General features: G+C 46.8%; 1 protein-coding gene across 1 annotated transcript; it reads right to left on the minus strand.

The window, feature by feature from the left end:
• Positions 1 to 234: 234 nt before the first annotated feature.
• CFDP1 (craniofacial development protein 1) lies at positions 235 to 25131 on the minus strand. The gene is made up of 7 exons (XM_061594058.1): positions 24993 to 25131; positions 21847 to 21943; positions 20149 to 20380; positions 17351 to 17457; positions 14349 to 14447; positions 2300 to 2458; positions 235 to 980 (listed from the first exon to the last, which is right to left on the minus strand). Exons 1-7 carry the CDS (start codon positions 25045 to 25047, stop codon positions 890 to 892), a joined length of 840 nt encoding a protein of 279 aa, XP_061450042.1. The 5' UTR covers positions 25048 to 25131; the 3' UTR covers positions 235 to 889.
• Positions 25132 to 26217: the final 1086 nt, after the last annotated feature.

The raw sequence follows: 26217 nt of genomic DNA on the forward strand, positions 1-26217 counted from the left end.
GCTCTCCCATGAATCTCCATTGGAAATTATGGTGGGGGGAAAGCTCAATTCTTTTGTTTTTGTAGGTCCTGCTACCTGTGTGGAAGCCAGATTTCAATGGGCATCCTTCTACACGTGAGATCAAGGTTGTGAGGAGGCATTCCAACTCAGGCAAGCAACCAGTCTTTGCTTTGAGAAAAGGGCTTGTCTGGGGCCTGAATGGAGCCCACGACTGAAGAACAACACAGCCACCAATACAGAGGGAACACTTTATTCAAAGGAACAAAGGGATGGTGACTTTCCTCACATTCACGCTGCTCTTTCCCCAATGTTCCTGCAGAGCATGACAGAGGACTTGTTTTTTTTAAAAAAAAAAATCCTCGGGACAGGCTTTACAAAAAACCGAGTGGAGGCTCCCTAGAGAGAGGAGGAAGCCTCTTCAGAAAGCAGGTCAATGAGCCACTTTGCTCACCACAGCCCGAGACTGACACAATGCACAACTGCAGTGTCCTTGTGAAGAAAACCCTCCAGCTGCGGGGGAGGGGGGGCACGTGAACTTGCAGCCCTTGAGATCCCCTGAGTGACGCCCCCACGGAATCAGTGCCCAGGTGTCCGGCATAAGCAGGCTTGTTCCACAACACAAAGTCCGCTTCATCCCTCCTAACCACCAGGAGCATGAAGGCCTGGAAAATATCCACCGCAGCTACTGACAAGTATCCAGCAGAACCATGTTGGCGTCTACGGCACACGGTAGCCCCTTGGCAGGCAAATCACCCGCCACAGTGACCTCAGTTCACCTGTTTACCATTGTGGTGAAAAAGAAAATCCATATAGGTCATAACTGAGTTACTGACTCCTGAGGATGGCCAGATTAGAAGCATCATTTGGACTGGGCTCTGCAGCAGCAACCTCAGGGCTTCATGTTGCTTAGGCGGATGTCCCGCTCATGCTCAAATTGCCGGTGGTCAACCCTCTCCAGAAATGCCTTCCTCTCCAGGTACCTGCAGGAAGGAGACAGACAGTCCACTCCAGAGCCCACAAAAAAACAAGCCAGGCTGACCTCAAGAAGTTTGGCGCCAGTGAGTAAAATATGGAAAGACCCTGCTGCTGCCGCCACCCTCACAGGGGGCTTCATTTACCCTTTACCCCTAGAGACTCAGGGCTAGGACAAGGTTCTTCTGTTTTCCTTCCCTCAGGCTCTGGTCCTCCTATATGGCCAGTGAATTCTCCTGCCCTCCCACTTCTTGGGCAAAAACTTTTGTATATGGATTAATAAAGTGGGATGGGAAGCATCAAGTGGAGCTAAATTCTTTCTCTTGACTTTTTTCCTCCCCAAATAACCCAAATTGCAAGCTATAAATAATTTCCAATAATGACAGTGAAGGCAAGCGCTAATGAAATCAGGTGCATTTTTATGGAACCTTCAGTTGTCCCTCACTGGCCCCAAACGGTAACTCAGCATGACAGTACAAGACTATTACCCCACAAACCTTGGAGCTCTCACAAGGTCTGTCCTACATAATGCAAGGCACACAGATCGAAACCTAAGGGGCCTGCCCTATATAACACATAATGAGAAGCAGCTAAAGAACCCTTTTGGGGCACGGGGAGCTCCTCCTCCTCCCTTCTTGAAAAACCAGGCCAAGCCAGAATGAGAGAGAGTTCTGGTTTCACAAACTTGGAGCTTATTATAGACAAACCTCTGCTTTGTGTGTGTATATTGGTAGAATCACAGAAGAGTAGAGTTGGAAGGGGCCTATAAGGCCATCAAGTCCAACCCCCTCCTCAATGCAGGAATCCAAATCAAAGCATTCCCGACAGATGGCTGTCCAGCTGCCTCTTGAAGGCCTTCACTGTCGGAGAGCCCACTGCCTCTCTAGGCAACGCTAGGTAGTTCTCTGGGTGATCTGCATTAGATCAGCAAGGGTTTCTACTTTTCAATTTAATTGCTTTGCAGCTTTTGTGTTTCTGTCCAATAAAATATGGCTATTTGCTGACGTTGACCAGGTATGTGTGCCGTTCTGCTGGGCAGTTCCCTGGTTCTGTGTGGTGTACCTTGGTGTTCTAGCAAAACAACCCAGTCTGTTCAAGCCTGAAATATGCCTGCCCCTGGTGCCCGAGGCCTGGTCTCAGGGATGGCAGCACCAGACTCAAGGGAATGTTGGGAACCTGCTACCCACTTGGAGCACTCAGCTGGGTCCTGAAGGTTCACGGAAATGCCAAAAACCCTGGAAAAGACCTGTTGCTGCTGCTGCTACGCCACCTGGTGGGCAGGAGTGACCAGGCACAGCAGGGCTTCAGGGAGGTGCCGTCCTCTTACCCTTCTTTCCCTCGGTTATGAATGGCCAACTCCTCACTGATGCCCTCCTCTTCTTTGAAGGTCTCCCAGTCTAACTTAGATTTCTCCAGGGTGCTCAGCTTCTGCTTTTTGGTGCCCATTTTCCCCAGAAGACTGCTCATGCCACTTGGCCGCTTCACTCTGGCAGAGACGACAAAGCAGAAAACAAGTTAATTTCTAGGAAGCCCTAGTACAAGGAGGTGTACGAGCCCACTAGGGGAAAGCAGAACTTCTTCAGGGTCCAGCATCCACGCAGCTCCCTCCCTGCAGCTGAAATCCCTACAGGTTTGCTGGCTGGGGCTGATGGGAGTTGTAGCTAAAACATCTGGAGGGCAGCAGGTTGGCAAAGTCTGCACTAGACGGCCTTAGAACAGCCACTCTCTCTGTCAGTCCCAACCCATTTCCCAATTTGGGGATGTACGACCAACCTACTCAAAGGGCTGTTAAGGATTCTGAGAGAATGCATGAAAAACCATCTGAATGCTCTAAAGTACAATACAAAAATGGAAATATTGTGATTGCGACTAGTAAGTCCCACAGAGGAGACGGAGGAAGGTGGCTGAGGGCGCTGGCACCATGCTCCCAGTCATCTCTTGAGAACCCAACCCTTGATGGGATGCATCCACACAGCTATGCACTGGATTCATCCAGGTCAGCCCCACCGAGGCCTCCTCTCGGTTGCAACGGCAAGAACTAGAAGCCGCCCACTAACACATCAGACCGCTGCACCTCGCCCAGTGCTGTATACAACTCAGGCCAGCTGCAGCTTGCCAGGTCCTCAGACTGATCACCTGCTCCCTGCTGCTTTCCACGGGAGAGAGGTCCGGGACTCTCCCACGGAGCTGCAGCCCCTCCGCACTCTGTCGCCCAGCCCAGCAGCACGGAGGGACAACCCAGAAATACTGCAAGGCCTCACTGGCCATTGTTATTAGTTATTTCATTTATGATTCCCCTAGAAGCAACAGCACATCACAATAAAAACGTCTTGGTGAAACATCAAAAATAATTAAAAATAAAAGTCGAAAGGCAGCACAGGAAGAGGTTTTCCATCACAGCTCCAGACAGTCAAGAGGGGGAAAAACATTTGGGAAGCTGTCCACCTTTATTTATGGCATGAATAAAAGAGAGAAGCACCAGGAGGGGGAAGAAGGGTTTGGCCTCCCAATTGCCCATCCCACAAGGGAGCCTCCCTTCATCACTAGGCAATTGCTTCAGCTCCTTTACATAAGAGTCATTTGTTCACAACGACAGAAATTAAACACAGGACCACTTGCATAGGAGCCAGTCCTGTCTCTGGCATTTCTTTTTCATGCCTTTCCCCCTCCAGAATCAATTGTTTGCCACCTCAAGAAAGGAAGGGGTCCCCATAATCACCACCCAAATCTGAGCAGGGCATATACACTACAAGTAAGGCAGGCAGAGGGGAAAGGTTCCCTCTTGGTCGGGGTGGGGGGTGACTTGGATTCTAGCTTCTCCCCTCGGCTGCTCCACTGAATTAAGAATATTTTCAGCCCTCCCTCCACTGCAAGCAATTCCAGGCTGGGGTACAATTTAACTCAATTTTAAAAATATCCATCAGCACATTTACTGACATTGCCAAGAGACGGACTTTGGCCAAAACAAGGAACTACAGGATGTAAAGAGGATGATCTGAGGACAGTTTTACATCTCTGAGGTTATTCCACATTGGGAGATTCCCCACAGATGTTTCCAAGACAGCCCGTGTGATGGAATGGCTAAAGTGTTTGGGGGTGGGGAAAGGTTCAAATACCCACTCAGCTATGAAGCTCACTGGATAATCCTTGGGCCAGTTACTGTCTCTCAGCCTAACCTACTTCACAGGGTTGTTGTGAGGATTTATGTGGAAGGAGAGAACCGTGTACACAACCCTTGAGCTCCATGCAGTGAAAGCTGGTGTTAAAATGCCATAACAACAATAATATTGCTCACACAAGGAAAAGGCTAAAAATGGCTCCTAGCCACGGCAGTAGTATGCCACCGAACACCAGCTGATGGGAATTGCAAGCGAGGATAGCGCTTGTTGCACTCGGGTCCTGCTTGTGGGCTTCCCAGGGCATCTGGTTGGCTAGTGCAAGAGCAGGATGTCTGACGAGACAGGCCTTTAGCTCTTCTTGTGTTCTGGAGCAGGTAAAAGCTGTACCTGAAATGAGAAGTGGGCGCTTCTTTCTGGCACTACCCACCACACACGCTCGTATGTTTCTGCGGGAGTCACTGTTCCGAGCAGGCCTTCTGCTTCGAGGAACGCAAGCCCAGAGCTCAGCCTTGTGCAAAAGCACGAGACGCAGCCTCCTCCACCCAGCTTGCTCAGAAGGAAGCCTGTGAGCATCCATGCTTGCCTGCAGACAGTACCTGGTCCAACCCCCTGCATCTCCAAGTAGGGCTGTTTGAAACCATGGACAGCCGCCACCAGCCCATGCAGAGAGTACTGAGCTAGACGGGCCAAACGCTCTGACTCCACCTAAGGCAGCTTCCTAAGTTCCTTTTTGGATCCAGGTCAGGTTGCTCCATCTCATAAACCTGGAAAAAGCACCTTCCGCACAAGAACAAGCTAAAGCTTTGGAGCGTTTCAGTTTAGAAAAGATGCCCATGAGGGAAGAGAAGAAGAAGCTTCTAAAGTTATTAGGTGCATGAAGAAGCTCCCTTTCTCATAACTCTGCAACCTAGAGCCACCCAATGAAATCAACTAACGGTAGGTTTAAGACAGGTTAAAAAAGAACCACTTATTTGCACAACAGATAATTGCCTTTCATAATTCATTGCCACAAGATGAAAAGGGTGGTGATGGCCCCTGGCTTTTGAAAAGACCTAGACACATTCCTTGTGGAAGTTATGGATGCTTATAAGGCAGGACAGCTAAATGGAACCTCCAGGAGCCAAGGAAGTGTACCTTGGCATGCAAGTTGCTGGGGACAAAGACAAAGGGCAGCAGGGGTGGGCAGAAGGTTGATTTCTGGGTGATTTGCAATAGATCAGCAAGGACTGGCTTATCAATAGCAGCAACAGAATTATACAAAATGCACAGATGGTTTGCTCTTTTGTTTTTCATGAGTTTCTTGTATTGGTTTATTGTGAAAACAAAAATTTTCAAAAAAAGTATATGAAATGAAGAAAGCTCAGGGCGGAGGTGCCCAAAGTGTGGTCTGCGGCATGCCTGGCGATTTGTGGCTGAAGATGGGAGACAACACATCCATCGCATGGGATATTCATACTGATTTTTAATAGTCTCTTGACGGCTTCTTTCATTTCTTATTCTGTATTTTATTGTATTACAATTTGAATTCTACAGAATACAATAAAATACAGTATCTTAAGCAGAGCTTGGAAAAGTTACTTTTTTGAACTACAACTCCCATCAGCCCCAGCCAGCATGACCACTGGATTGGGCTGATGGGAGTTGTAGTTCAAAAAAGTAACTTTTCCAAGCTCTGATCTTAAGAAATAAGAAAAACCATACAGCATTTAGCACATCACAGTACAAGCGCTACAACAGGCAGAAAAATCATGAAGTGCTCTGCCAAGACCCTCTGCAATTTTCAAGGGGTCCGTGGGGGGAAAAAGTTTGGGGACCGCTGGCTTAGGGCAACTGAGAGCAGGGTGTTGTGTGGAAGGACTGTGAGCTCCATTCAGTTCTATTGCTCAAGACAAATGCCAGGGCTCAGAATTCTTTAATTTGAAATGTACAGCATTTGAACTTGGCTCTGGTGAGTGGATCTTGGGGTTCTAGCAGAAAGCAACGAAGTAGAGCCTGCAAGTCTGAAGTCTGTCCACCCCTGACCTGTAGGCCCTGCTTGTGGGCTAGCGGGCATCAGAACGGCCAGTGCTGGAACTAAACAGACCTTGTTCTGATCCAGCAAGGTACGTCTTTGTTACGAATTAAAACCTTTGTAGCATTCATCCTCACCCTTCATTCTTCTAGTTGGAGTAAGCTTTGTTTTTGTGTATTTTCAAAAATATTTGTTTGTTCGAGTTGCTAGACCCCAAGAGTGTGGGTTGTATGACTGATGAGAGCACTCTTTAATCTTCTAGCTCAGAAAGGCTTTTCTCTGACCCTCCTCTGTTGTGATTTTGCTGTCTTCTCTTGTTTGCTTGTTGATGTATTTATGGCATTTTATTGTCCTCGACTGGATATTTTAATATGCTGTTCACAGCTGTGGGAGCTTTTTGGCGGAAAAACAGGACATAAATAAATGGTAACAACCACTGCCCTACAAGCAAGGCTCCCTCCTCGTTTCCCTCATTTCACACATGAGGAAAACACAGGAGGGGAATCCATGACACAGGTGGGGCCTTGTCATCTGAACCTCTCGCCCCCAGACTTCAGTACCTCCCAGGCCCCATTCTGATAATGCATGTATTTGACAACAGTTTATGAAAACAATGTCAAGGGTTTGCCGGCAGATAACAAAACCCTAGGGGGGGGGTTGCTCTCAAAGTTGCCTATGGAAGGAGCCACAAGGTTTTAGGTGCCCGCAAGCGCAAAGTCAAATTGTACGGCCGACGCACAAGCTTTTCAGCTTGACGGGAAGGCTTTAAGAAAAATACAAAACATTTGAACACTGATTATCGAGTCTCCCTTTCCTTTACTCTACACCACCAAAGCAGAATCCCCACTGCTTTCCAAATGTCATGGGATTTTCTGATGCCAATTCTTTGGGCAGCCACAGCCTCATAATGAAGCACAGTCCTGGAAAAGAGCCTAAAGCACAGCCCTTGGCCCAGAGGGAAATTCCACCCCTTACGGAACAACAGAGCAGGGCTCTCCCAACCCCAGGATGTGCAGAAAACACCACACAGTCTTAATGGGGCCATTGTAGTTCAATAACTGAAGACGTGGAAACAGAGATGCAAACTCCCATTAACCATCAGCAGAGGCGCAAGCCTGCAGTTTATTTGCATTCCTGGGATAATTTCCTTTCTGCCAGTCGGGCCATTCTAAGAATTCAGAGCGGAAATGACTTGCATTCTAAGGCAGGTGGTGGTGGGGAAACCATAGCAGGTAGACACCCGCTGTACAGGATATTTTACTGGAAAACAATGAGTCAGAGAAAAAAATTTTCCAGCTCTTTTGTTTTCGAGGTTCTATCCAAGTTTCAGGACTTCAAGGTGTGCAGCTATTTCCCTCTTCCCCTGCTGTCTGTATATCCATGGCAAAGTTTTAAATACAATCAAAAGCCATGCCCGTGTTTGTTCAGATAAATCGCCAGGCTAAGTGCTTGTTTATAACAAGGGTAGCTAACCCTGCAGTCCTTCAGATGTTGCTACGCTCCATCAGCCCCGGCCAATGGCCAGGAATTCATTCCTTAATGTTTCATTCAATTTACATCCTGCCCTTCCTCCCAAAGGCGAATGATGAGATGGAGCCCAGACACATCTGAAGGACCACAGATCGATCATCTCAGGTTTATAACATTTTTAATCTCACAATTTCTCCAAGCAGCTCTGACCAGCATGCTTAGATCTCCCCACATTATTATCCTCAAAACAATCCTGTGAGGTGGGGGAGGTTGAGAAAAAGTGACTGGTCCCTTCAGTGGAAACTGCTTCTCCCTCTTTGCCCTGCTCCTTTGAACTCCCAGAAGCAGGCAGCACAGTGAGGTTTGAAAAGGGCTCTAACATTGGAGGTGGAAAGGAGCAGCCCAGGGAGGCTTGCAAAGCAGAGGTCTGGCAACATCCCTTGCACTGAACTTCCCAAGCTTAGGAACCCTGCACAAGGGATTTTGACCAGGGGGAGGGGTTTGTCCAGACCACCTGTCAGTCATGTGACATCATTATTATTGTCACGTGGCCCCATCCATCAAAGTTGGCCTGGGGGGTAGTTACCCACCCCTGGTTTAAATTGAGCAGATGCTTCTGCCTGAAAATAAAACAGCACAAAAGTGGAAATGTAGTAGTCCTCATTGTGCCCATCTTAGCAGAGTGGATAAAAAGACTGAGTTGGGAGAACATAACCCAGAAATCACCGACTCAGTCTCTTACTTCTGCCATGAACTTACTGGCCAACGTTAGATAAGCCCTGCACACACACGCAATCTCACCATGGGGATAAGACTGACCTACCTTACAAGCTTGTTGTTTGGATTACGCTAATAATGAGCAAAAAGGAAAGGAGCACAGTGGTAGAACGGATGCTTTGCATGCAAAGGGGCCTGATTCCATCCCTGGCTCCTTCAGACAGGGCTGTGATCCTGGAGAGCTGCCGCTAGTCAGTATAGACAATACTGAACTCAAAATTGCTTGACATAAGGCAGCTTCCTATGTAATGTAAGTAATGTGCCTCAAATTCTCTCAAGTGCTATTATTTATGATGATGCTTGCCTGGAAAGAGCAAAAGACGGGAGGATAGGCATGCGTACCCAGGCTACAACACCCTGTTTTTTGCACCATGGGGAAGGGCGATGGACAGACGACAGACAGACCTCACAGGCAAAGTTCATACGGCCTCTGTCTGCACTCGCATGGAGGCCTGCATTGCTTCCAAAGGCACTTGTGCAACCTGCTCCTTGTCTGGCCAGCCAGGATGGCTTTCAGTCATGGCACTGACTGCAGATTCTCAGAGAAGCCTCTTGCCTCACCAGCTCTCTTGTGTTTTCCAGGCCCTTCAGATGGGCAGAACCATGCAGAGAGCAACGCGTGGCAAGGGAGGGCCACAGCAGGTGCTGGCTACTCCTCCGCAGCCAGCACAGCCGTCTGGCATCAACCCCTCTGCATTGCTGCAGCGAAAGGGGGAGGCTGCCAGGAAACAACAACAACAAAGTGGCAGCAGCAGCAACAGCCGGAAGGCTGCTTTGGTCTGGAAATCTGCGGAGCCTCCCTGGTTTCCACAAGTGCCACAAGAGCTGGAACGCGCCATCCAGAGATGCTTTGAGGCAAAATGACCTGCTGCCCCTCTCCAAGGGTGCCCTGCAGGGTCCAGGTGATAAAGCAGAAGGCACCTGCGGCATCAGGCTTCATCCCTTTCCCCAGAGAGCACGTGGGCAATACAGTCTGCAGAAAGAGGCCCCTAGCACTTGCCAGGTGGGAAACGTGTCTCGTCTGGAAAACAAGTCCATCAAGGGACCTGCCCAAGACAGCACAAGAAACCCTTTCTCAAGGATCAAGGACCTTTTCCAGGGACTCTGTCATCCTCTGCCAGACAGCTGCTCTTTAAGACCATGGCTGGATTTTCACAATTAGGACGAGAGGCTGAACATTCAGCGTCTGTTTTCTCTGAAGAAAATGGTAGCTGAAAGGGGACAGTTTTTGATCCAGCGTCCAAGCACAGGGCTCCAGCTTTTACTGGGACTGGCTGGTGACTGAATCCAAATCCCAGCAGCGCCAATGACTACTGCCCAATTAAAGGCCACTCTGCCTGCCCGCCTCCCCACACCACCCCAAGAAGTTCTCAGAGAAGCCAAGATAGTTCTCTTCAGAGCACGCCGCTGGCCTTGAGGGCAAAACGCCTGCAGTTACAGGAGTCTGGTTTTGTCCCAAGGCACATTTCTCAGAGCCGCTTCAAGCTCCCCTTTTGGCTGGTGCCCACAGAAGCAGGGCTGTGCAGCTGTGCTCCCAGCCTCCACAAAGCACCGAACAGCTTAATGAAGGACAGATGCTGATTGCCTAGCCCCTTCTCCTCCTCCAGGCCTAGGCAAATCAGCTTCCACCCAACCGCTATGCCTTGCCCATGTCTGGCAAGGAGCCAACACAGTGTCACAGCGCAGAAGGGCCTAAATCCCTAGGACTGCGGGAACAGCACAGTAGTAGCTCTAATCTAGAGAAAGCACTGCTTCCACCAAAAGCAGCACCAGCGTCTTAGACCACAGGAAACGATTTCCACAGCTGGCCATCAGCCTGTGCATGCAAAAATGTATTCGCTTAGGAAGGGAGGCCTGCTTCCAGCCATATTCCTCACAAAACTCACCACCTTTTCCAAAGAAGGGGAGCTAACAGGCCCGAACAGTGCCACGCCCACGAGAGCAAGTGCTAGCTCAGAAACTCAGCATTTGGGCTTCTGGCCGAGACTCCAGGCCTCCGCTTCATTTAATGGCATTTCTAGCTGCTAGCAGACAGTGCTTTAAAAGGGCTGTGGCTTTCTCAGCAAGAGACCTCTTCTTGACGCCAGCTCTTGGGCCACGCAGCCAGCTAATGTGAACTACAACAGCAACCCAAGGGCAAAGTAGTAAGACGATTCCTTTGGAAACAAGCCTTATGCGGGCAACCATTTAAACAGGCCCAGAGACTGGCAGGAGAGCTAGTCTCTTGCATGCAGCTAGAGCTCTTGGGGGGACATGCAGAGGCCTGAAACCCATTCCAGCCTGACAAAGGGCTTTCAGATTATTATTAAATCTGTAGACGAAATGACATCACCTGGACAGAAACTGCTTTCAAGGCTCATATGGCCGAGAACGGTCCAGCACCCTCTGGTGGCTGTGATCAGTAAATCAACCTATCCCTACCACAAACCTGAATCTTCCATTGCGTGTGTGTTGAAGAAGACTGTCTCCACAAATACAGACCACAATTTGCACGCACCACTGTGCTCATCATCAAAAGGGAAGATTTCAAATGGCTCCAAAACGAGAGTCGACAAGTATTAAGACATCCCTGTGACAGAAAGACTTGGAGAGCCGCTGACGAAGCTTCCACAGCAGGGGTGGGGGACCTGCGGCTCTCCAGATGTCATCAGGACTACAACTTCTGTCCAGCCCAGTCAGCACAGACTATGGTCAGGGGATGATGGGAGCAACATCTGGAGGGCCACAGATTCCCCATCTCTTTTCTAGTGCCCCACTGCCACCTGGAAAGCAAGCAACAGTGAAGCAGAATTAACACAGGAACTAAATGCTGATGTTGGGAGCAAGAAATAATGGAACCAGGGAGAGCCCAGCCCCTGCAGGAAGATAGTCCCAGCCCTGGCTGCTTCCTGACGAGCTTTCTGCTTTGAGACAATGGCAGCGTCAATACAGACTCTGGCAGAAAACAATAGGGTCCTGCAGCTGCAACAGAAGTATTGCTCTGTTGTCTCTTGAAAGACCCTGGAATTCCAGCATAAAGGAGGATGCAGAGGGAAGGAGATACAAAAGCCAATGCCTCAGAGGAGCAGGGGAGGGGAGAGATGCTCCCAGAAGCAAGAGTCCTCTTTATCTTCTTTATCATTTCTTTCTTTCTTACATTTACACCCCACCTTTCCTCCAGGGAGCTCAGGGTGGCATACAAACATGGTTCTCTTCCCTCTCCATTTGATCCTCACAACAGCCCTGTGGGGTCGGCTAGGCTGATAGACAATGACTGGCCCAGGGTCACCCAGCGAGCTTCATGGCTGAGTAGGGATTTGAACCCTGGTCTCCCAGGTCACAGCCCAACCTTCTAACCACCACACATCTTACCCCTCAGTGGCTAGAAAGAAATGCATTTTGTAACAGGCCACTTCTGAACCAGTGATTCACCTTGCATAGGACTGTGACCCTTCACTCCAGCCCATGCCTACGGAAAAGGGAGCTAGCTGACTTGCTTTAAAGCAGTTTCACCTTGTGCCAATTTACAGCAACCCAACAGGCACTAAGAGGCCAGAGAGGTCACAAACGCAGGGCTGTCATTTGGAAAACATCAAACGGAGAGAGAAAGACCAAGCCTGCTGTTACCGGCAAGCTACTCTATAATAAGCCAAAATGGAAAGGGCAGATGTTGCTACTGGAGCTATTTTCTCATAGCCTCTGCTGAGATTAGTACATTGAATTTGGGTCACAAAAGCAGGGAAATCTGGAGTGAAAATGGAATCTTTGTTCCCTAAGTGGCGTCACTGAGCACTGGCTAATTCGACTTGAAAGGTGGGAACAATCAGGCCTGCCAAGATTATGCAGCGGTATGGCATGGCATGGAGGCAGGTGGAACTCTCCCAACCCCCAGCTGAACTCTTTCATCTTAAACCTAATATCCGATAGCCTTTCACTGAACCACAAACAAGGAATCCTTACACTTTGTAGCAACAGGTCCACAATACAGACGTGGTTTAAATATTACATAACAAAAGCAAAGAGCAGGTGAAAGACCTCCCTTTTGTAGGTCTGCTGTTGGACTAATCCTGCAGCTTAGGAGTCATTACCCCATCAAGATCCCTGTCCTAAGATATAGGCAGACTTGAGCAAAGTAAGAATTGTGTCTTCACATGTCTTGCATCCATAAGTCATATGGCTTTTAGTTGTTGATATATTTTATGATATGACAGCCACAATAGGGAAGAACAGCAAAGTGCTGGTAGCTGCACTTGCGAGTGCTCAGGCTGGCCAGCAACCAAGAGCATGGGTGGGGTGGAGAGTGTGTGCATGATGAGGTTCTCAGACCGTTCAGATTAAATGAGAGCTCAAGCTTGAGACTGAGCACTCAGCAATGCCCTCAGATAACTTGAGCTGATTGCCAGAGTTGTAATAGCTCTGAACCCTTTGTCATTACCTTCCCACTCCCAAACAACAGGTCAAGCTAAGGACAAGAACCCCTCAGGGCTCTCTTTGCCTGACTGCTGGCACAGGGCTATGCAGAATAACCGTCATTTGAAGTATGTGATAGCTGGAAACATTGAGTTAAGGAACTATTTGTCCCTGGGTTTCAAGCAACACAATCCTTGCTACTTGACACACACAGCACAAGCCTCTGCATGTTTACACAAGTAAGCCCCGTTGCATCCAATCGAGTTTACTCACGAGAAAGTGTGTAGAGGGCCACACTAATCAATTCTGGTGAGAAATGGATATTGTTTGCCACTCCTATTCCAGACCAGACAGCAGACTCTAGGAGGGCAAGGTTTGCCACCTGCACGTGCTAAATGGGAGGCAGAAGCTAGGGAAGCGCCAGCTGTGCACTTAGTTGACAGGAGAAGTGTCAGTCTTTCCAAGAGAGAGGCAAGGGGCTCCATCTTGCACAGAGGCAGCAAGCTCAAGTCCAAACTGAAAGTCGCTCTGGCCTTGATCCTGAGCAACAAGCCTCAAATTCCCAGTTATTGCATGTCCACATTAACTTACAAACGAAAGGCCTTCTGTGGCACAGGCTATGAGCACACTATTTCCAGAGGCTCTGTTCCTCCACTAGTGAAGGTAGGTAAATCACAAGGAGGGTGTTTTCCCTCTGTTTTCCCAGCAGTCCTCATTGGAAAGCAATCTAGTTGTTTTCCATTTGTAGACATCAGGGCTTTAATGTTGTGCCAGCTTTTGGGCCCCACCCCATCTTGCTTATCCTCCAACTTGATGAAGAGTTCTGCAGAACTCAAAAGCTTGCTCACTATTCTATCCCTTTTACATACATAAAATATGTAAGCCCCTAACCCTGTCATGCTGTAGTTTGTTTGGCCACAGACAGGTGGCACTTCAAACTGCAGCCTGACCAAGCCATGCTGGTCTCAAGACTGGGGAGGGGGTGAGAAGGTGTGGCTGTTTCTGCCACTGCATCTTTTTGCAAAGCACTCTCGCTACATTTATGCATTTACTGTTGAAGTCCCCTAATAAAGACTAGAAAGTACTTTCTGCAACGACCTCAAATAGTCAACCTTTAACATAGGCCTCAACATAGAATTCAGGTAACCAAAGTGTGTAATGCCCCCACCTAGAGTTTCACAACAGCACTACAGTCCTAGACAACTGCACGAAAGGCAAGGGACAGGAACAGTGCGCTGGAGCTCAACCAGGAAGTAACCAGAGAAAGTGTGCAGTCTTAGAACCTCTTCAGGGCCCACTTGGACCCTCAATGAGTTGGGGAACAGACCTCTTATCCCCTTCAGTGGGGACAGAAGTGAGTGAGAGCTCACTGTGATTTGAATGTGGGACCTCCCTCCCCCTTGCAAGAATACTCCTGTTCATTCACTTCCTCTGAGGGAGAGTGAAGCAAGGGAATGTCTCACCACAAGTAGGATCCCAGAGACTCATTCATGAGCAAAGAAGTCCCAAGATCCAACTGGTTCCAAAGATGCAACACTTACCCCCTCCCAGCAGAACTGTGACATCCACAGGACCTTTGGCACTGTAGGGGCAAAATGCCAGTAGCTTACCCAGAAACAGTAGGAGATGCTGAGCCCGCCGTCTTCTGTTCTTGCTGCTTCAGAAAGAACTGGGCTTCTTTTGACGTAGCATCTACTTCCTTTGTGACCCTGCCACAATGAGGCGACAAGAATTTCAGAGCCGCACATTAAAGCAGGAACAGGATTGAGCAGAATCCAAAGAGAAAGCCCTGAGAGACAGTGTGGTGTTGGAAACAGTGTTGGCCTATGACCACAGAGACCTGTTCAAGTTGCTGGTAAGCCATGAAGTTCACTGGGCGACTCTTCCCAACAGCTTTGCCTTGAAGAGGAACAGGCATTTTATAGCATTCAGTCTCAGCTAAACAACAGGGAACCACCGAGTATCAATCCTGCAGAACTACACAGTGGAAGAGACTCTAGGAATGCAAGAATCATCTTGCTGGAGCAGGCGAAAGACCTAGCACTCTCTTTTCCATATGGAAGATAGCGAGATAACTCTGAGAAGCTCACAAGCAGGCCATGGGGGTAGTCACCCTGTTTGTCCCTGGCATCCAGGCATTGGTGGTATAGGGGTAGCGATCCAGTCTCTGAACACATACCATTCTTAGCGGTCATGCATAACAGACCTATTAATATTATGCTTTTGCACATTAATTTCAAAAGTGGTTCATAAATTTAATCCCAAAAAAGGAGTCCAGTAAAAAACACAAGCTAAATAATCTATCCTCAAATATGTTGCTTAACCCATTTTTAATAGTCATTTCCCCCTCATTCAAGACTGTGTAGCTTATTTAGTTCAAAATCTATTTTTAACTAAAGCACCCTCAGCAGATACGACCTTCACTTTTCCTTGAAAGCTTAAGGAAAATCTACAACATCCCTAGGAGGGTTGTTTTATAATGTTACTGAACTGATCTTCTACTTAGGAAGTTCTGCTTAATATCTACCCCAAATCTACCTTCCTGTTATTTAAACCTGTTACTTCCTGTAGAATCCTCATTGGTTCTGGTGAACAATTATCCTCTTCTTTCCTAAATATCTAAAGAGTCATACTCCCTCCTAGCAGCCTTTTCATTAAGGTAAACAAGCACAGTTCCACAGTTCCTTCAAGCTTCTTCCACATGTAATATCTAATATTCTTTAGTCTGTCAATATATTTCTTGAATTACAGCTCCCAGTATTCTAAGTACAGTAGGGCCCCGCTTACCGGCGCTTCGCATTCTGGCGTTCCGCTAATGCGGTGGCAGGAAATTCCCCTTTTTAAAGCCGATTTAGCAATCTTGCGACATTTTCGCGCGACGGCCCCATTACAGTCTATGGGTCCCGCTTTACGGCGGGGGCCTGGTCCCTAACCCGCCGTATAAGCGGGGCCTTACTGTACAGTGAAGTCTCAGCAGCAGCAGAACTACTTGCCAAGCCACCATTTGGCTACTGATTTGCACCCAATTGGCTATTTACTGTAGCCCCCAAGTTCTCCTATCCTATCCACTTAACCCCCAGTAGTAGCCAGCACACAAGGACCCCCACAAAACAATACAAGCAACATCAAGACCCAACTGCTTATTTGTAAGGTCACTTGCAATTTAATGGCATCTGTTTCCAATTCAAACTGATTATTTTTCTAAGCATGTCTAAGGGAATAACTGCTGCAATAAATATAAATTAAGATCAGTTGGGATCAGTTTTTATCCTTCTTTGGAACTGACGACAGAAGGATTGAAGAATGGCCGGGCTTGGATAGAAATCCAATCGGCACTTGTGTGGGAAGAATTACAGGCTGCATTTGTGTTGCGATTGTCCATAAATTGAGTATACAGTAAAAATAGGATATGTTTTGAAAGGTCTACTTTGCCACAAGAGGGAACTCTGTTCTTGATGAATGAGCAGGAAGATTACAACTTGGCAGGATCCCTGACTGGAGTCTAATGGAAAGAAGTTTTCCCAAGGAATCAAGAAATAACATAAAAACTTGAAATGGACAATTATCAGCACTCCATACTATGGCTGCTTTATGCCTGGTGTATTGTAATATGAGAAATTGTATATATTGTAAGGTTATTTAATGTTTGCATGATACATTATTATGATTATTTATTGCATTTATATCCTACCTTTCCTCCAATGAGCTCAAAAGAACACAGGAAGCTGCCTTATACTGAGTCAGACCATTGGTCCATCTAGCTCAGTATTGTCTACACTGACTGGCAGCAGCTTTCCAGGATTTCACACAGCCATACCTGGAGATGCCTGGGATTGAGCCTGGGACTCTCAGCATGCAAAGCAGATGGTCTACCACTGAGCCACGGCCCTTTCCCCTAAAGCTCAAGGTGGCATACTTGGTTCTCCCCCTCCCATCTCTCCATTTTATCCTCACAACAACCCTGTGAGGTAGGTTAGACTGCAATACAGTGACCGGCCCAAGGTCATCCAGCAAACTATGAGAACTCTATATCCATTTTTTGGAGCAGCTGGGTCTTGGTGTTGCCAGTACTGTCCTTTTTAAGCAGTCAAAATCTGTGCTACGATTGAGCTTGACCTTTCCCTGCTGAAAATCACACTCACATCACTGCCTCTGAGCACCAGATGCTGGGGAGAAACACCACAAGGGAGCTACTGGCTTTAAATCCTGCTTCTTCCTCAAGACATCTGACAGGCCAGTGGGGGAAGCAGAGCTCTGAATGAGAGGAGCCTTTTGTCTTAGCCAACAAGATTCTTCCCATCATCTCTTTTCTCCAGCTGTGAGTTTGAAGAAGCTACAGTTGCCCAGTCTGATCTGCCTATTATGTTGTTGTTGTGATGCTATTTTAGCACAAGTTTTTCTGCTTTATCGAAACCTGATTCTTCATGTTAATGTCGCTATGATGCCTTGGGGCCCCTATGATAGGACAGAAAAGAAGGATATAAATATTTAAACAAAAGATTAATGTATTTTCCAGGCACAGCTGAGGCAAACAGCCAAATGAAATGGCAACGGCTTAGAAGAACTGGGCACACAGCTCCTTCTGGCTTGAAACGCAAGAGGCCAAACTCACCTCACCTCTTCACCAGCAAAGTCAAACACTTCGGTGATGGCAACTTTGCCCTTCTCGGCTCCCTTCGCTGCCTCCTGAGGCTTGCAGGAGTTCTTCTCTTCAGCTAGCTGTTCAAACATGATGAGAAATTGTATTTGTGAAATGTCAGGACCAGCCCCAGTTCTCTTCAATGCTCATTACAGTTCAGATGTTCTAGATTCCCAACACCAACAGTAGCTTCTGTACTGCTAGCTGCCACTTCCTTGCAAACTCCACTCCCATTTAATCTGAACAACTGTCACTCAAGTACAGAGAAGGGTGATCTGGAACCCAAGTCTTACAACTGAGTGATGTAATGGTCGCTGGATCAATAAACTAATAATAATAATAATAATAATAATAATAGTTAATTTATACACTGCTTACAAGACAGAATGGTTTCTAAGTGGTCTACAAGCAAAAAGTCAATTCTAAAAATCCATTAAATTAAAAAACACAGTAAGACAATTCCATCACAACTTTCAAAAAACTCTCACATTTAAATTATGCAATTAAAAAAAAAGGTAAAGGTGTCCCTGCACTTGTAGTGCGAGTCATTTCCGACTCTTAGGGTGACGTCTTGCGACGTTTACTAGGCAGACCGTATATATGGGGTGGGATTGCCAGTTCCGTCCCCGGCCTTTCTTTAACCCCCAGCATATGCCGGGTGCTCATTTTACCGACCACGGATGGATGGAAGGCTGAGTGGACCTCGATCCTTTTTACCGGAGATTCAACTTCCTCCTTTTGTTGCAATCGAACTCCGGCCCATTAAAAAGAATAACAACTAAAACAGTTAAAAGAGCAATGAAAACAGTTGGACCAAGAAGATCAAACTCAGGGGAATGCTTGCCTAAACAAGTGTCTTCAAGAGCTGGCAGAATGCCAATATGGATTTTGCCTCTCCTATTTCAGCAGGGAGGGCATTTCACAACAATGGTGCCACCAATGGAAAGCCTGCCTCTGTGCTACGCCAAGCCAATTATCATCAGGCCGGAGCAAAACTAGCCAGGTTCTGTTTGCTGATCTTAATTCCCTTCATGGGCAGTGGAGAAGAACAACTTTGTAACTGAAATGCCTGAATTTGCTTCTTCCTCCCAATCCTCTTTCTTTTTGTGTTGTGTTTTTTAGATTATAAACCTGAAGACAGGAATTTTCTCATTATTGATCACTGTAAATCTGCTTTGGGGGCCTTTTTCAACTAAAGAACAGCGTAAAAATAGCTTAGATAAAATAAATATAGGTCTGTGCACATTGTGTGCCTATATTTATTTGATCAGTCCTATGAAGACAGACTGAAAGAACTGGGCATCTTTAGCCTTCAGAAGAGAAGACAGAGGAGAGATATGATAGCCCTCTTCAAGTACTTGAAAGGTTGTCACACAGAGGAGGGCCAGGATCTGTTCTCGATCGTCCCAGAGGACACAGAATAATGGGCTCAAGTTGCAGGAAGCCAGATTTTGGCTGAACATCAGGAAAAGCTTCCTAACGATTAGAGTGGTACGACCATGGAACCAATTCCCTCGGGAGGTGGTGGGCTCTCCAACTCTGGAGGCCTTCAAGAGGTGGCTGGGCAGCCACCTGTCGGGTATGCTTTAATTTGGATTCCTGCATTGAGCAGGAGGTTGGACTCAATGGCCTTGTAGGCCCCTTCCAATCTACAATTCTATGTTTCAATGATTCTACAGCCTGGTTGCCCCAGCAGGATATTTGTCTTAGAAACATAACCTTTCCAATCTGTCATGGCAAGGATGTGGAGCAAGCATATATGTACCTGCACATTTCCAAGGGATTTTAAGACTTCTGTGGTTAAATTCACATGGAAAGCTAACCAGCTTTTCCCAAGGTGGTTTCCCCCAGACCTTCTGAATTGCAACTCCCAATAGTCCTGACCATTGGGCATCCTGGCTGGGATTGATGGGAGCCATAGTCCAAAACACCAGGTTGGGGAAGGCCTGCACTAAACCATGGTTTGCTGCTTTGTATACGAGCCAGAAGATCAGGCTTGCACATGCCTTCCTCCTTTCTCCACCTCTGGCACATCCAAGGAAAGTCAATTTCACTTTCTACTAATCCTGGTTTCCTGTGTCACACAAGAACAGTTATGAATTTGGCTTGCTCTACTAAGTTCCTTAATTAGCCTCCATAAAACAATGATGACTGGTTGATCCTGTGACCAGGGAGAGAAAATCCCGCTCCATACAATGATTTGGTCTCCCTAGGATCTCAGGCCTGCTGCACCTGGACCACATTCACAGAAAGGTTTTGAAGCAAACAACCTTGACCAACTGTATGTGTAAAGATCAACAATCCACCTCCCAGCTTCTTTTTTTAATACTCAAGACCTCAAACAAGCAGGCACTTGTATCTTTTTAAGTTCACGCCTGATTAGTATAACGTCATCTATGCAAGGGTGCTCTGAAGACTGCAACTAATGGCATTCCAGGGGTTCATTTGTCTATTTCTTTCCATGCAAATTTGAAGGTTTTGGTTAGCCTTAATTACCCTCCCACTCTTTCTGTCCTCCCATTTTTCACTATATTTTTTATGTCATCAACATCTAGGGCTCAATCTAGGGTTGAAAGGCCTGCCTCTCAAGCAGCAAGCTGGAGTGCTCAAAAAGCATTAACAGCAAGCATCCATGAAAGGACGTCCTTGTGGCAGCTCCCTTGGTTTGGAAGTCTTTGATTGGCTCAAGCAGACATTAATCATCAGTGACAAGACACTGCCCCTTTTGCGCACATCAGGCAGTAATGCCTAAATTAGACTTTTCCTCTTACCTTGTCTTTCTGCGTGCAGCAGGATGCCTGACCTGCAGTTGTTGTTTTAGGCTTCTGGCCCACATCACTGAGGAAGCTGGCCCACAGAGCATCTTCTTTTTGCCTCTTCTCGCTTTCTGTTATGGGGGGGTAACTTTCTGCTGACTCAGCAACCTCACTGTCTCTCTCATCGTCTTTTGAGGCTCCACCTCCATCTGGCTCTAAGAAAAGGCCACCTCCCTTGTTCCTTTTCCTAAGGATGAATGTCACCAAGCATTATACACATTAGCAAATGACTTGACAGCCACTGTCTACATTAAGCTTTTTGCAGTAGCAACCTTTCAAGTGCCCAGGAATTGCAACGTGGACTCCTGAGTCAGAATGAAAGGCTGATAGATGAGGAGTTAATAGTATGTCAGTATCTCAAACACCCTAATCCCTACAGTAAAAGATGACAAGATGAAGACAGCAAGGAAAAGAACTCAGCCAAAACCCTGATCATTTGCTGACAACAACCCTAACAGCTGGTGCCACAAACATAGGCAGTTATGAAAGAGAGCATCTGGGGAGCTCTCAGACAGTTCCTTGCCTCTCTCACACCATTAATTTACCTCTTCCATTGCCATCGCTATCTAGAGCAGGTGTGGGGAACCTTTGGCCCTTCAGCAGTTGCTTAAGTACAGCTCCTATCAGCCCTCGCACACACGGCCATGGATGATGGGAGTTGTAGCACAATAACATCTGAAGGGCAAAAGGTTCCCCACACCTGATCTAATACCTTGCCCAAAGGCATGGCCCCTCACATGCGCTATTTCATCATAAGCAGAACCAACGATATATACATTCCTACAGCCTGTCACAGAGTTCTAAAACTCCACCTGCACTATATATTTAAAGCAGTAACATACCACTTGAAATAGTTATGGCTTCCCTCAAAGAATCCCAGGAAGTGTACTTTGTGAAGGGTGCTTAGAGCTTTTAGGAGACCCCTCTTATTTATTTATTTATTTATTTATTTATTATTTCAATTTATATACCGCCCTTAGCAGAATAGCTCTCAGGGCGGTGAACAAACAAGATAAAATACAATATATCATAGTAAAAAATCACAAAAACATGTACAAACAAACAACAGAAAGCACAACAAAAACGACATACAACACAAATTAAGAAGGATACATGTTAAAAGTAGAAAGATTAAGAAAATTAAAAGATTAAAATGCCTGGGAGCATAAAAAGGTCTTTACCTGGCGCCGGAAAGATAGAAGTGTAGGCGCCAGGCGTACCTCTTCGGGGAGGCTGTTCCACAACTCAGGGGCCACCACAGAAAAGGCCCTAGATCTAGTAACCACCCTCCGGGCTTCCCGATGAGCTGGTACCCGAAGGAGGGCCTTAGATTCTGAACGAAGTGAACGGGTAGGTTCATAGCGAGAGAGGCGTTCCACAAGGTATTGAGGTCCCACGCCGTGTAAGGCTTCCCCTCACAGAGTGGGTTAACAATCAATCCCTCTTCCCAGGGAACTCTGGCAATTGTAGCTGTGATAGGGGAAGAGGGGTCTAACAACTCTCAGATCCCTCAACACATTACACTTCCCACGATTCTTTGGGGGAAGCCATGACTGTTTCACGTGGCACGATACAGCTTTAAAAGTAAGCTGCAAATAGGGCCTTAATTTGCTCATTGCTTCCCACTGACATAAAACAAAGCTGGTGCCTTACCGACATGTGATCCCCTTGGAATTCTTCTTGCACTTTTCACTCTGGGACTCCTCCTCCTCCACCAATTCATTTACATCATCTTCACTGTATTCTTCACCTGTGTCAACATGGCTTGTTATCACAAGAAGTAATAATTTCAACATATCTTGTGCCTGTGGGAAAATTTAGTCTGGGATTGCACTGGGGGAGGATTATCATTGCCATTGAGCAGGAAGTTGAACTATGATGGGTCTTTTCTGGTCCATCCAACACTTGTCATTCTATACTCCACACTTGATCATGGTTTAAGACAGCGCCCAAAAGAAGAGTTCATACATCTCACTGAAAAACTATTCATTTTAAAGAGGAATCAAACAGACATGCAGCCCCATCCTATGTACTCCCACCCCCCCATCCAATCGTCTGAGAGAGTCTCAGAAGGTGGTGACTAGGGAGAGGGCCTTTTCAGTTGTGGCTCCCTGCAACGTCCACCTAGCTGATATCTTTTTCGTGTCAGGTAAAGATTTAGCTCTTTTACCAGGCTTCTGGTAAACTTAAGATGATGCTGTTTTGTTACTAGTGTGCTGCCAAAGCTTCCTGCGGCTGTTAGGGGAGTTGTTTCATTCTGTTTTTATGGTGTAATGCACTTATATTTTAAATGTGATATAAGTTGCTCGGAGACATTTGGGTACAAGTGACCAACAAGTCTAATAAATCAGAAAAAGGATTCTACCCATCCCCAGAGAAGCCAATTCCTTACATTTTTATTGGGTGCGCTTGATCAGAAGGACTACCATGATCTTTCTATGTGTTCCATCCACACCAGCAGGCATGACTTGTGGGAAATGACAGGATGACAATGATTGGTTGATGGTGTCATGTGGATGCCCTATAAAAAGTGAGTGAATGAAGCATGGCAATTCCACTCTAATTCCACACTCTGGGTGACCTTGAGCTGTTCAGGAGTGGCCCATTTGCCCCAGAAGCTGACAGAGGTAGGCACAGGGAAACGCAGGTGCCAAGTATAAGCTGATGTAAAAAGCAGGTACCAGATCTTCCGTCCCCCACATGTGCCATTTATTATTTTTTTAGTTATTTATTTATTAATTAAATTTCTATCATGTCCTTCCTCTCAAGCCCAGGATGGCAAACAAATGCCAAAACACTAAAAACGTCTGTAAAACATATTAAAAACAAACATCTTTAAAAACAGTTCCAACACAGATGCAGACTGGGATAAGGTTTCTACTTAAAAGACTTGTTGAAAGAGAAAGGTCTTCTGCAGGCACCAAAAAGACAACAGAGATAGTGCCTATCTAATATTTAAAGGGAGTGGATTCCAAAGGGTAGGTGCTACAACACTAAAGGTTCGTTTCCTACGTTGTGCAGAACAGACTTTCTGATGAGATGGTATCTGCAGAAGGCCTTCACTTGCAGAGTGCAGTGACTGACTGGGTATAAGACGATCTTTCAGAAATCCTGGTACTAAGCTGCGTAGGGCTTTGTACACCAAAACCAACACATTGAACTTAGCCCAGTAGCTAATGGGCAGCCAGTGCAATTATTTCAGCAGCGAGGTAATATGTTAGCAATGTCCTGCCCCAGTGAACACCACCGCATTATGCACCAGATGCAGCTTCCTCAACCTCAAGGGCAGCCCCATATAGAGTGCATTACAGTAATCCAGCCTGGAGATGACCAGTGCATGGACAACAGCAATCAGATTTCTATCCCCCCCACACCCCCACCCCCATGGCCTGGTTTACACATGCAGCAGTGGTGAACTGACAGAAAGCTGAGGTGGAAGAATGGACTCCACCAGTTCAAGTCTACAGTTTAAAAAAAATATGTATGTACCCTTCAAAAGCAGATTGTTGCTGTTATGTGCCTTTAAGTTGATTATGACTTATGGAGACCCTATGAATCAGCAACCTCCAAGAGCATCTGTCATAAACCACCCTGTCCAGATCTTGTAAATTCAGGTCTGTGGCTTCAATCCATCTCTTGTTTGGCCTTCCTCTTTTTCTACTCCCTTGTTTTCCCCAGCATTATTATCTTTTCTAGTGAATCATGTCTTCTCATTATGTGTCCAACCTCTGTTTCATCATTTTAGCTTCTAATGATTTGTTGTTGTTATATGCCTTCAAGTCGATTACGACTTATGAATCAGTGACCTCCAAGAGCATCTGTCATGAACCATCCTGTTCAGATCTTGTAAGTTCAGGTCTGTGGCTTCCTTTATGGAATCAATCCATCTCTTGTTTGGCCTTCCTCTTTTTCTACTCCCTTCTGTTTTTCCCAGCATTATTGTCTTTTCTAGCGAATCATGTCTTCTCATTATGTGTCCAAAGTATGACAACCTCAGTTTCATCATTTTAGCTTCTAGTGACAGTTCTAGTTTAATTTGTTCTATCACCCAATTATTTGCCCTTTTCGCAGTTCATGGTATGCACAAAGCTCTCCTCCAACACTACATTTCATATGAGTTGATTTTTCTCTTATCTACTTTTTTCACTGTCCAGCTCTCACATCCATACATAGAGAATGCCATGGTCTGAATGATCAACCAATCAATAAAATACATTACAATTCCAAGATTTAAGACCATTAAAAGAAAACATCAAAACAACGATATCAGATATCAGTTATTTTAAAAATGCCAAACCATAACATGAACCAAAAGCAGAACAGCATAAAAGTCTTTAGTATTTCCCTTAAGGCCAATCTGAATATGTATATGAATTTCCCTGGGGGAGGCCAGCACAGACAGAAGGTATCATTTTCCCCACAAGGCTCTTCTAGGTGAAGACTCCTTGCAAGGAGAAAAACAGCACATCAGGGAGAATGATTTCCTCCGAGTTGTCTCCCTGTGGTGCTAGTTTTCTATTTACAGGGAGTTTTGCTTACAGGAGGGGACCATTTAAAAACTGATTCCCCACCCGCACGCAGCCTGAAGTGGTACAGCCCATCCTACCCCCTCAAAACTCGTCCACCCTCCTTCAGAGGCTCAACGGGCTGCTATCACGTGACGAGCATGTCGCATAACCCGGATGTCACATTGGCCATTCTGCACGGAGGAACCTCGGTCTGGTCCCCTCCCAGCCAATCCCTTCGGGGACCCCCAGGCATCCCGGCCCGATTCTCTCCCGGGGAACGGAGCCGCCCACCTGAGGGCAGGTAATCTTCATCCTCCCCCGACGAATACTCCTCCGAATCCGACATGACTCTGCGTCGAAGCTGAAACCGTCTCAGTAATAAGCCGGAAGTACTTCCACTACCATAGAGTACATCCGGTTTTCGGAGCAAGAGCGTCCCGCAGTTTAAAGATTAAACCATTGAGAATGAGGGCGGGGAAATAGTGCGACGCAACAGCCGGTTGAAAGACGCTATTGGGAATGCTTTCTCGGCTTATTTTTAATGGGGTGGTATCCAGTAGCAACTTCAGAAGTGCAGGGTAGGGTCCCTTCATGATAGTCACAGTCACACAGCCTTTCCTCTTTTTTGTTGCGGGGTTGAGAATGAGATCCTTGTTAGTGCCTTCTCCCACAACAACAGACATCCCTAGGAGCCAATAAGCAGGAAAGAGGAGAGTGTTAGCTACTAAGAACAGTCTTCTCAGTGGCGGGCTCACCTCCTTTCACTCTGTCTCCAATCAGCAGGAAAAGACAAGGAAGCAAGTTAGAAGACTCTTCTCAGTGGCTAACACAGTCCCCTTTCATGCTTGTAGGATGCTGGAGACATTGGGACCCTGCTTCCCAAAAAGTAAAGGGTCTAAGACACCCCCCCAGCCCCCAGATGACTAACCCCAACGTGAGTTCTACTCTGAGTAGACCCACTGAAGTTAATGGACCCGACTCTCTTAATGGAGTCCGCTCTGCGTAGCGCTTAGCTGGATACAGCCTATTTATTCCAAAATTTGTGCCCTGCTGTTTTCCGCCAAAGGAGTCGCTCAAAGCGGCTAGCAAAATATAAAACCCAAAAATAAATACGGAACGAATCCCTTCCCTGAAAAGATTAGCAAAAAAAATCCCTCACGGAGTGAAGTTGCTCTAGGGGAGAGCAGGTTTCGCCTGGACAGCAGCAGCCCGTTTGGAGGTGGCGGACGGTGCGTGGCTCTGCTGCCCTCTGTGGCAGCGGTAGGCTGGCAGGGCGCTTGAAGAAAAGAGGAAGCGACTCGCAAACTCCCAACGGCACTTTTTTCTTCTTTCTATCTCTATGAGGAGGAGACGCACTTCGGCTTCCGATATACATAGTGGGCGGTGGCGCAATGCACGGCGGGAGTTGTAGTCGGCATGAGAGGCTTCTCTAATTGTGGGCAGTTTCTAAAAATATTATTTGTACGTTTACTTCTGACATTTTCATCCCACTCTTCTTCCAAGGCGCTCAGGTAGC

Source organism: Rhineura floridana, chromosome 13, assembly GCF_030035675.1.
Source record: "Rhineura floridana isolate rRhiFlo1 chromosome 13, rRhiFlo1.hap2, whole genome shotgun sequence".
NCBI classification, from domain to species: Eukaryota; Metazoa; Chordata; class Lepidosauria; order Squamata; family Rhineuridae; genus Rhineura; species Rhineura floridana.

What these genes read in the sequence shown, in the direction of transcription:
- CFDP1 (XM_061594058.1), bottom strand. Translation starts at nt 25,047, where the DNA reads ATGTCGGATTCGGAGGAGTATTCGTCGGGGGAGGATGAAGATTACCTG. An exon ending in GCTGCACGCAGAAAGACAAG is followed by an intron (nt 17,458 to 20,148) that starts GTAAGAGGAAAA and finishes ATGTTTGAACAG; the next exon opens with CTAGCTGAAGAGAAGAACTC. An exon ending in TTTGCTGGTGAAGAGGTGAG is followed by an intron (nt 14,448 to 17,350) that starts GTGAGTTTGGCC and finishes TCATTGTGGCAG; the next exon opens with GGTCACAAAGGAAGTAGATG.